Here is an 11,701-nt window from a genome sequence, read left to right on the forward strand (position 1 = left end):
GGTTAGTTACGAAGGCCGCCTTCCATTCGTTGCCGGCCTTGATCCGGACGTTATTGTATCCCCATCGGACGTCGAACTTTGTGAAGAGTGTAGCGCCGCGGAGCTTATCCACCATCTCGGCGATCAGCGGCAAGGGGTAGCGATTTTTGACGGTGATCGCGTTTAACCGGCGGTAGTCTTGTACGGGTCGAAGCGTCCCTTCTTTCTTTTTGATGAAGAAGAAGGGGGATGAAATGGGCGACTTCGACTCCCGTATGTAGCCCTTCGCTAGTTGCTCTTTTAGGAACTTGTCAAGCTCCTCCTGCTCGTTGTTCGACAAGGGGTATACCTTAGAGTGGAAGGTCGAGTAGCCGGGCATGAGTTCGATCGCGTGATCGTAAGGCTTCCTTTCGGGTAGCCGTTCTGACGCTTCCTTGGAGAAGACATTCAGGAACTCGTGGTACTGCTTGGGCACCGACTCCTCGGCGGTCTTAACGACCTTCTTTTTGATTTCTTCCTCAGCGAACAGCTGGGAGTACATATGCCCGGCTGCAACGAACAGCTGAGGAGCACCCGGGAGCGTAATACCTTGCTCCCAGGCCTCGATTAAGTCAGCTTCGTCCCACTCTACCTCCACCGGATCATCTTCGGGCTCGAAGTCCGGGAGCACCTTACTCCGGCAGGCACCTATAACCGACTGTTTGGATTTTGGCGAACGCCTGCGCGCCGTGGGCCTGTCCCCCGTATCACGCGCAGTCGCTGCTGGCTCCATTCGGCCAGTCCTCCTGGCACTGCACGTTTCAGGGCATCGCGACAATTTGAGGGAGCCCTTCTCCCAATCGATCTCAGGGTTGTGCTCACGTAGCCAATCCAACCCAACGATCACATCTTCTGGACCGATGTTCGTGACCGTGAACACCGTCTTCTCGACGTGTTCTCCTATGTGCATCTGTAGCACTGCTACCTCCGAGATGCTTCCGTCCTTATTCAGGGTGCCGTCAATATTATACAGCGGAATTGGTTCCTTCAACTTCCGCGTCTGCACCTTATTTTCTACAATGAATCGCTTGTTGATAAACTTCGTGGTGGCTCCACTGTCCACCATAGCGATTACGTCCTTGTGCCGTCTTTTTCCTTGAAGTCGAACTGGGATGTGGAAGTGTTGGGACCCCTGGTCCAATTCATACACCATCGCAGTAGACAATATGTTATACTTGTTACACGAAGATACTCGCGGCCCGACGCGTGCGGCACGAAGCGCGGACCGGATCAAAAACCCTCCTCCTTCATTGCCCGATAATGCTCGAGCTCCTCGCGCATCGACTTCACCTGTGCCATTAAGTCCGCCAGCTCCGATTGCTCGGATTTTGCTGAAGCGGCACTTATACTTGCCGAGGGTGTAGTCGTGACGGGGGCACTTGTCCCGGCCTGGGTGGATCCCGAGGCAACCGTAGCCCGCGCGTCAGCGCGTTTTGTGTAAGGCTTGTCCTTACAGTTGGGGCACTCGAAGCGTCGGTACCCTTGCTTCCCACAGCTGAAGCATGTGCCAGGGAAGTTGCCTTTTCCGATGGCCGCATTGATGCTGGCCGAAGCTGCGTGTGTCGAGGGTGCACCACCACGTGCCCCACCGCGTCCTCAACCTCGGGCCGAGAAGAAGTTATTTAGCTCGGGCCGGCGGGCCCGGCTAATGTCGAGGATTTGCTCGACCTCAGTGGCGCGCTTGTCAGCGTCTTGCCACGTGGTGAAAGTCTCGAGCTCGATCTTTCGGTATACACGGGAGGGGATGCCGCTCAGGTACTTGTCACGTAGCTCTAGGTCCCCATACCCAGAGCGGTCCGCCGGACCCTTGAACAGCGCGGAGAATTCCGCAGCGGTGCGTTTTTCACGGACCGACTTGTCCGCGTAGAGCTTTGCCAGCTCTACTTGTGCTGCCGCTGCATCGTCGAGATTTCCGAAGCGAGCCTTGAAGGCAGCGGTGAAGGCTGCTTCGTTCCTGAAGGGGGTTGTGACCCCTTGTACACCCATCTGCACCAACGCGAGTTGGGCGAAGTAAGGCGTGGCCCAGGCGCGGGCGTCGCCATCGAGCAGGCTCAGCGCAACTTGTACCTTGAGTTCAATGGTCGTCAATGACGTGTTGATCAACCAATAGATACGGAGTTGCGACAAGAACCTGTCGCATTCGATGACGGTTTTGCCATCATAGCGGAGGGGGAGAAGGAGCTTCAGGGTCTCCTTGTCGGGGGCAGTCGTGGGAGAGGACATTATCGGCGTCGGGGGGGACAGAGGACGCTGCGGGGGCGGAGGCGGCTGTGGTGGCCCTCCGCTGGTCGAACTTCGGGAGGAACGAGTGCTCGAGCGGCCTCTCGGCGGAGTCGGCGGTGAAGGCGCCGGAGAAAGTTCGGTGGAGGGGTTACGTACGTCAGGGACTGCTGATGTGGAGGCGAGCGCTGTCGGCGAGGCGGGCCGAGCAGGATCCGCGGACTCGGACTCCGAGACTCCTTCTTCACTGTGACTCTCCTCAGGCTCAGGCTCTGGTGCAGGGTCTGGAGGGAGATCTCCTCGTGCTTGATCGACGACAGTTTGAGGGAGGCGGGAGGTAGGGGAGACAGGGCGAGAGTGCCGCTAGGCCGATCGAGACGCGAGGGTACTTCGGGGTCTGAGCGGGTGTTGCGCTCGTCGGATCGCCTTGTAACGAGGGTAATCTTCCTCGATCGATCGGGGTGTCCGATTTGGGCACGGCTGTTGCTTGCAACGGTAGAGGACAGTCTCAGGGCTGTCTGGGATGTAGACGTCGATGAGATCCTGAGAGTCGAATGTGTGGATCTGGCCTTGGCAGGCAGCCACGATGGATGGGGAGAGGACGGGGAGGTGTGTGTACTACAATGGCCGTGCTATACTAGCTTACGCTACGGCGCCCGAGAAGACACTAGGGTTCGCAGTTCACGTGGGGCCCAGTACTGCTTTTGACTATTATGCAGCAGGAACCTAGTCCACGCGTCTGTGAGGACAAGTACCACCCACTGAAGTGCAGGTACTGAAGAGTTCGTTCCCTTAAGTGGTGGCGATGTATGTACGCTATCTACGTATCGTAATGTACCGTAGGGGTGCGCACCACCCGACCTGTGGGAAAGGAAAGTGAATGTGAAGAGTCCCGAAAGGACGCCGGCGGCTTGGGGAGTTTCGACCTAATGTCGCGACTTGAGGTCAAGCGACTAGAGAAAACTGAAAGGCTGGGGGCGTCCGACTAGATCTCACCAAAGCGATGGTGAGCAGTGCTCAAACCTAAGGCTAGGGACAAGAATGTATTAGTTAGTAAGTAAAAGAAGTAAGTACAGGAGAGCTTACTGACCTAGGGACAAGAGGTCGAAACTGAGGTCCCTAGGGCAGCAGAGGCTGGTTTATATACATGGGAAGATTTAGGGCAGGCTGTGCGCGTTGGTCCGTGCGCAGCTGGTCTGTGCGCAGCATGCCGATGCGGCCCCGGGGGCCGGTGAGTCAGAGCGGCTGCGTCAGCAGGGCCCGAGCTGTGCCGTGCACTGCCGTCCTATCTAATCTGATCGTACAGTAGATAATGATGTGTCCGTATCGGGCAAGTAGTACAGAGGTCGCGGGTTCGAGCCCGCGAAAAGGAAAAATTAAAAAATGGCTAGGCGCCGTGTCAAGTCGTGACAAGGATAGTGGCGCCAATCATCTAGTGCCTCAATGATCGCGAGCATCTCCTTATCGTAGATCTCGTAGTTCCGCTGTGCCGGATCCATCGCATGGGATCTGAAGGCAATGGGATGCCATTTGCCGTCGTCCTGCTTCTGCATCAACACGCTGCCAGTGGCATATTCTGAGGCGTCGACTTCAATGCACGTCTCCCGGTTAGGGTCGTATAGCGCCAAGACTGGAGTCATCGCAAAGAGCCGCTTGAGTTCATCGAAGGCGTGCTGCTCTTCCTCGCCCCAGTGCCATGGGTCATTCCCTGTGAGCCGGTCGAGTGGTCGCGAGATCTTAGCGAAGTCCTTAATGAAGCGGCGGTAGAAATTGGAGAACCCCCGGAACTTCTGAATGTCTTTCTTGTTCCGGGGCACCGGCCACTCATTGATTCCTTTTAGCTTTGCGGGATCCATCACCACCTCATCGCCACCAATGTCACAAGTTGGTACGGCGTCTAGCCGTTTTTTAATTTTTTCCCTTTTGCGGGCTCGAACCTGCGACCTCTGTACTACCTGCCCGATATGGACGCGTCGTTATCTACTGTACGATTAGATTAGATGGGCGGCAGTGCGCGGCACAGCTCGGGTCCCGCTGACACAGCCTCTCTGACTCACCGACCCCCAGGGCCGCGTCAGCATGCTGCGCACGGACCAACGCGCACAGCCTGCCCTTATCTTCCCATGTATATAAGCCGGCCTCTGCTGCCCTAGGGACCTCAGTTTTGACCTCTTGTCCCTAGGTCAGTAAGCCCTCAGTTGTATTCTTTCTTACCCTAACTAACTAATACATTTTCTTGTCCCTAGTCTTAGGTTTGAGCCTTGCTCACCATCGCTTCGGTAAGACCCAGTCGGACGCCCCCAGCCCTTAGGTTTTCTCTAGTCGCTTGACCTCAAGTCGCGACATTAGGTCGAAACTCCCCAAGCCGCCGGCGTCCTCTCGGGACTCTTCACATTCACTTTCCTTTCCCACAGGTCGGGTGGTGCGCACCCCTACGATACCCTACGGTACATATGATACGTAGGTAGCCTTACATACATTGCCACCCCTAGAGGAACGAACTCTTCAACACCTGCACTACAGTGGGCGGTGTTTGTCCTCACGGACGCGTGGTCTAGGTTCCTGCTGCATACTAGCCAAAAGCAGTACTGGGCCCCACGTGAACTGCGAACCTCAGGGTCTTCTTGGGTGCCGTAGCGTAAGCTAGTGTAGTACGGCCATTTTAGTACATGCACCTCCCCTTCCTCCCTCCATCCAATGTGGCTGCCTGCCAAGGCCAAGTTCACGCATTCAACTCTCAGGACCTCATCGACATCTACATCCCAGACGGCCCTGAGACTGTCATCTACCGTTGCGAGCAGCAGCCGTGCCCTAATCGGACACCCCAATCGATCACTGAGGATTACCCACGCTACAAAGCGATCCGACGAGCGCAACACCCGCTCGGTCCCTGCAGCACCCTCGCATCTCGATCCGCTTCATGGCATTCTCGCCCTGTCTCCCCCAGCTCCAGACTTCCTCAAACTGTCGTCACCGATCCAAATCAAGCGCGAGGAGATCTCCCTCCAGACCCTGCGTCAGAGCCTGAGTCTGAGGAGGGTGAGAGTGAAGAAGGAGTCTCGGAGTCCGAGTCCGCGGATTCTGCTCAGCCCACCTCGCCGACAGCGCTCTCCCCCGCATCAGCAGTCCCTGACATACGTGACCCCCCCACCGAACTTTTTCCGGCGCCTTCACCGCCGACTCCGCCGAGAGGCCGCTCGAGCACTCGTTCCTCCCGAAGTTCGACCAGCGGAGGGCCACCACAGCCGCCTCCGCCCCCGCAGCGTCCTCTGTCCCCCCCGACGCCGATAATGTCCTCTCCCACGACTGCCCCCGACAAGGAGACCCTGAAGCTCCTTCTCCCCCTCCGCTATGACGGCAAAACCGTCATCGAATGCGACAGGTTCTTGTCGCAACTCCGTATCTATTGGTTGATCAACACGTCATTGACGACCATTGAACTCAAGGTACAAGTTGCGCTGAGCCTGCTCGATGGCGACGCCCGCGCCTGGGCCACGCCTTACTTCGCCCAACTCGCGTTGGTGCAGATGGGTGTACAAGGGGTCACAACCCCCTTCAGGAACGAAGCGGCCTTCACCGCTGCCTTCAAGGCCCGCTTCGGAAATCTCGACGACGAAGCGGCAGCACAAGTAGAGCTGGCGAAGCTCTGCGCGGACAAGTCGGTCCACGAAAAACGCACCGCTGCGGAGTTCTCCGCGCTGTTCAAGGGTCCGGCGGATCACTCTGGGTATGGGGACCTGGAGCTACGCAACAAGTACCTGAGCGGCATCCTCTCCCGCATCTATCGAAAGATCGAGCTTGAGACCTTCACTACATGGCGAGTCGCTGAAAAGCGAGCCACTGAGGTCGAGCAGATCCTCGACATCAGCCGGGCCCGTCGGCCCGAGTTGAACAACTTCTTCTCGGCCCGAGGCCGAGGACGCGGAGGGGCACGTGGTGGTGCACCCCAGTCACACGCAGCTTTGGCCAGCATTAATGCAGCCGTCAGAAAAGGAAACTTCCCCGGCACTTGCTTTGGCTGTGGGAAGCAAGGGTACCGACGCTTCGAGTGCCCCAATTGTAAGGACAAGCCTTACACAAAACGCGCTGACGCGCGGGCTACGGTCGCCTCGGGCTCTACCCAGGCCGGGACAAGCGCCCCTGTCACGACATCACCCTCGGCAAGTATAAGTGCCACTTCAGCGAAGTCCGAGCAATCGGAGCTGGCGGACTTAATGGCACAGGTGAAGTTGATGCGCGAGGAGCTCGAGCACTATCGGGCGATGAAGGAGGAGGGTTTTTAATCCGGTCCGCGCTTCATGCCGCACGCGTCGGACCTCGTAATAACAATTTGTACAATGTATTGGCGACCGCGAGTGTTTACGAGTTGGACCACGGGTCCCAGCACTTCCACATCCCAGTGCGCCTCAAAGGAGAAAGACGGCACAAAGACATAGTTGCAATGGTGGACAGTGGAGCCACTACGAAGTTCATCAACAAGTGTTTCATTACGGAGAATCGAGTACGAACGCGGAAATTGAAAGAGCCAATTCCGCTTTACAACATCGATGGAACACTCAATAAAGACGGAAGCATCTCGGAGGTAGCCGTGCTACAGATGCAGATAGGAGAACACGTCGAGAAGACGGTGTTTACGGTCACGGACATAGGTCCAGAAGATGTGATCGTCGGGTTGGATTGGCTACGAGAGCACAACTCCGAGATCGATTGGGAGTCGGGATCCCTAAAGCTATCACGATGCCCTGAGACGTGCAGTGCCAGGAAAACTAACCGAATGGAGCAAGCAACGACTGTGCGTGATACGGGGGACAGGCCCACGGCGCGCAGGCGTTCGCCAAAATCCAAACAGTCGGTTATAGGTGCCTGCCGGAGTAAGGTACTCCCGGACTTCGAGCCCGAAGATGATCCGGTGGAGGTAGAGTGGGACGAAGCTGACTTAATCGAGGTGTCGCGACTTGAGGTCAAGCGACAGAGGAAAACCTGAAAGCTGGGGGCGTTCGACTGGTTCTTACCGAAGCGATGGTGAGCTAGGCTCGAACCTAAGGCTAGGGACAAGAAAATGTATTAGTTAGTGTAAGGTAAATGAGAGAATACAGGAGCTTACTGACCTAGGGACAAGAGGTCGAAACTGAGGTCCCTAGGGCAGCAGAGGCCGGCTTATATACATGGGGAGATTAGGGCAGGCTGTGCACGTTGGTCCGTGCGCAGCTGGTCTGTGCGCAGCATGCCGACGCGGCCACGGGGGCCGGTGAGTCAGAGCGGCTGTGTCAGCAGGGCCCGAGCTGTGCCGTGCGCTGCCGCCCCATCTAATCTAATCGTACAGTAGATAGTGACGCGTCCATATCAGGTAGGTAGTACAGAGGTCGCGGGTTCGAGCCCGTGAAAAGGAAAAAATTAAAAAACGGCTAGACGCCGTACCAACTCGTGACATTACCCCCCCCTCAACGGCGCATGACCTCATGCGAGGCGCCCTTGCCCATCTCCCACCCGGAGCGGCACCGTGCTTCAGTCAGCGGCGAAGGCATTGGCTGAAAGTTGAGACCACCAAAGGTAGCAGCGTTGAGACGACAAGGGGCGTTCGGGTTCTTCCGGTGGAAGTCGGCTATGAGGGCCGGCGCATTGGCAACGTTGCGCGCCGGTTCCCATGACGTATGCGAGTCGTCATAACCCTTCCACTTGACGAGGTACTGCAGCTGACGCCGGAAGATCCGCGAATCCTTGATCCGCTCGACCTCGTACTCCTCGTCACCCTCAACCTCAATCGCAGGCGGCTCCTCCGGCTCCCGGCCCGGGATATCGCTACGCGTGTACTTGCTTAGCAAGGAGACATGGAATACTGGGTGCACCGGCACCGACTTCGGCAGGATTAATTCGTAATCCAAGTCTCCGAGCTTTCGCCGCACGGCATAAGGTCCGAGGCGCTTGGGACTGAGCTTCTTGCTCGGCTGTTTCAGCTTAAGGTTCCGAGCGTCAAGCCAGACCTTGTCCCCTGGTGCAAAGACCGGCGCCTCCTGCACGTGCTTGTCGTAGTACACCTTCATGCGCTCGGCCGATAGCTCGAGCGCAGAGCGCGTATCATCGCGAATCTCCTTCAGGATCTTGAGCCGATCAGCGGCCGCAGGCATCTCAGACATCGGATTGATCCGCACTTGGATCTCAGGATTGTACCCTTGATGCAGGAAGAAAGGGGAGTGCCCGGTCGCGGAGTGAACTCGGTTGTTCAGTGCGAACTCCGCGAGCGGCAACTGCTTCGCCCAATCATCCTGCCTGTGGCTTGTGAAAGCACGCAGGTACTGCTCAATCTCCTGATTCCAGCGCTCAGTCTGGCCGTCTGTCTGAGGGTGGAACGCTGTGGACAGCGCCGGCTCGATTCCCAGACCTTTGTACACCGCATGGAGATACTTCGAAGCGAACTGGGGACCTCGGTCTGATATAACCTTGGCCGGGGCCCCATGATGCTTGAACACATCGCGGATGTACAAGTCTGCCGCCCCTTCTGCCGTCAGGGTCTCATGACAGGCTGAGAAGTGGACCTGCTTGGTAAAGCGGTCGGCGGTAACCAGGATCGAGTCAAACCCATCAGACTTCGGCAAGCCGACGATCATATCGGTCGTGATGATCTGCCACGGGCACTCGGGGATCTCATTCGGCTTCAGCGGACCCTGGGGTTTGGCTGGGAATGTCTTGGTACGGTTGCACACATCGCAGGTGCTTACGTACTCATTGACGAATTTAGACATCCCAGGCCACCAGTAGTTCCGCGATACGAGCTCAAGGGTTTTGGCACGACCACCATGGCCGGCAATCGGTGAGTCGTGGTGGATCTTGACTATATCCCGCCGGAGCTCCGCATTCTTTGGGACGTACACGCACCCACGGAACAGCAGGAGCCCTTGTTCGGCATTCCACTCCTCAAAACCCCTTTGCAGCCGGGGCGGCCCGAGGTCCTGTACCTTTTCAAGGGCCTCGGCCACCTCCCGATCCTTCTCTGAACATTCCCGGATGCGCTTCAGAAGCGACTGATCGGCCGTCACCGAGGCATGACCGCGCCGGGCGGAGGCGATGCGGAAGCGCTCTGGCTTGAGAACCACCTGATCGGTGTTATCGTCTTCATCGCCGATCTGATGGTCTGATCGACGCGACAGGGCATCAGCCTTTCCATTGGACGTCCCGGCCTTGTGCGTGATGCGGAAGTCGAAGCGAGCCAGGAACAACGACCATCGCGCTTGACGGCGCGTGAGATGCTGGGATGTACGCCAGTACTCAAGGTTCTTATGATCGGTCACGATCTCGAACTGATTGGGTAACCCCTCGAGGTAGTGGCGCCAATCGTCTAGTGCCTCAATGATCGCGAGCATCTCCTTATCGTAGATCTCGTAGTTCCGCTGTGCCGGATCCATCGCATGGGATCTGAAGGCGATGGGATGCCATTTGCCGTCATCCTGCTTCTGCATCAACACGCCGCCAGTGGCGTACCCCGAGGCGTCAACCTCAATGCGCGTCTCCCGATTAGGGTCATACAGCGCCAAGACTGGAGTCGTCGCAAAGAGCCGCTTGAGCTCATCGAAAGCGTGCTGCTCTTCTTCGCCCCAATGCCATGGGTCGTTCCCTGTGAGCCGGTCGAGTGGTCGCGAGATCTTAGCGAAGTCTTTAATAAAGCGGCGGTAGAAATTGGAGAACCCCCGGAACTTCTGAACGTCTTTTTTGTTCCGGGGCACCGGCCACTCATTGATTCCTTTCAGCTTCGCGGGATCCATCGCCACCTCATCGCCACCGAACACATAGCCGACGTAGTCGACCTTGGGAACGTCCCACTCGCACTTTTCAGGCTTCAGGAACAGATCGTTGTCCTGAAGGCGACGCAGAACCTCGCGTGTGACCTTTTCATGCTCCTCTTTGTTGGTGGAGAAGATGAGTATGTCATCTAGGTACACAAGGATCTTGCCGCCGACGATGAGATCGTGGAAGATCTCGTTCATCATGGCCTGGAAGGTCGCGGGGGAATTAGTGAGGCCAAAGAACATCACCAGGGGTTCGTACAATCCCCGGTTAGTTACGAAGGCCGCCTTCCACTCGTCACCGGCTTTGATCCGGACCTTGTTGTATCCCCATCGGACATCGAACTTCGTGAAGAGCGTAGCGCCACGGAGCTTGTCCACCATTTCGGCGATCAACGGCAAGGGATAACGATTTTTGACCGTGATCGCGTTCAATCGGCGGTAGTCCTGTACGGGTCGAAGCGTCCCTTCCTTCTTTTTGATGAAGAAAAAGGGGGATGAGATTGGCGACTTCGACTCCCGTATGTAGCCCTTCACTAACTGCTCCTTTAGGAACTTGTCCAGTTCCTCCTGCTCGTTGCTCGACAATGGGTATACCTTTGAATGGAACGTGGAGTAGCCGGGCACGAGTTCGATCGCATGATCGTACGGCTTTCTTTCGGGTAGCCGTTCTGATGCTTCCTTCGAGAAGACCTTCAGAAACTCGTGGTACTGTTTGGGTAGCGACTCCTCGGCGGTCTTAACGACCTTCTTCTTGATCTCTTCCTCGGCGAACAGCTGGGAATACGTGTGCCCTGCTGCGACGAACAGCTGAGGGGCGCCGGGAAGCGTGATACCCTGCTCCCAGGCTTCGATCAAATCGGCCTCATCCCACTCTACCTCCACCGGATCTTCTTCGGGTTCGAAGTCCGGGAGTACCTTACTCAGGCAGGCACCTATGACCGACCGTTTGGACTTCGGCGAACGCCTGCGCGCCGTGGGCCTGACCCCCGTATCACGCGCAGTCGCTGCTTGCTCCATTCGGCCAGTCCTCCTGGCGCTACACGTCTCAGGGCATCGCGATAATTTGAGGGAGCCCTTCTCCCAATCTATTTCGGGGTTGTGCTCGCGTAGCCAATCCAACCCGACGATCACATCCTCTGGACCGATGTCCGTGACTGTAAACACCGTCTTCTCGACGTGTTCTCCTATGTGCATCTGTAGCACTGCTACTTCTGAGATGCTTCCATCCTTATTCAAGGTGCCGTCGATATTATAGAGCGGAATCGGTTCTTTTAGCTTCCGCGTCTGCACCTTATTCTCCACAATGAATCGCTTGTTGATAAACTTCGTGGTGGCTCCACTGTCCACCATAGCGATCACATCCTTGTGCCGTCTTTTCCCTTGAAGTCTTACTGGAATGTGAAAGTGCTGGGACCCCTGGTCCAACTCGTACACCATTGCAGAAGACAATACATCGTACTTGTTACATGATACTCGCGGCCCGACGCGTGCGGCACGAAGCGCGGACCGGATCAAAAACCCTCCTCCTTCATCGCCCAATAGTGCTCGAGCTCCTCGCGCATCGACTTCACCTGTGCCATTAAGTCCGCCAGCTCCGATTGCTCGGATTTCGCTGAAGCGGCACTTATACTTGCCGAGGGTGTTGTCGTGACGGGGGCACTTGCCGCAGCCTGGGTGGATCC

The 11,701-nt window shown here is 56.9% G+C and overlaps 1 protein-coding gene across 1 annotated transcript; it reads left to right on the plus strand.

The window, feature by feature from the left end:
- Window positions 1-1,546: 1,546 nt before the first annotated feature.
- POSPLADRAFT_1130092 (hypothetical protein) lies at window positions 1,547-2,579 on the plus strand (the record flags this gene model as incomplete). The annotated part of the gene is made up of 3 exons (XM_024483915.1): window positions 1,547-1,852; window positions 1,897-2,101; window positions 2,188-2,579. The coding sequence occupies 3 exons, from the start codon at window positions 1,547-1,549 to the stop codon at window positions 2,577-2,579; spliced, it is 903 nt and encodes a 300-aa protein (XP_024345007.1).
- Between the last annotated feature and the right edge of the window lie 9,122 nt (window positions 2,580-11,701).

The sequence above is a fragment of the Postia placenta genome (assembly GCF_002117355.1).
Source record: "Postia placenta MAD-698-R-SB12 unplaced genomic scaffold POSPLAscaffold_1, whole genome shotgun sequence".
Taxonomy (NCBI): Eukaryota; Fungi; Basidiomycota; class Agaricomycetes; order Polyporales; family Adustoporiaceae; genus Rhodonia; species Rhodonia placenta.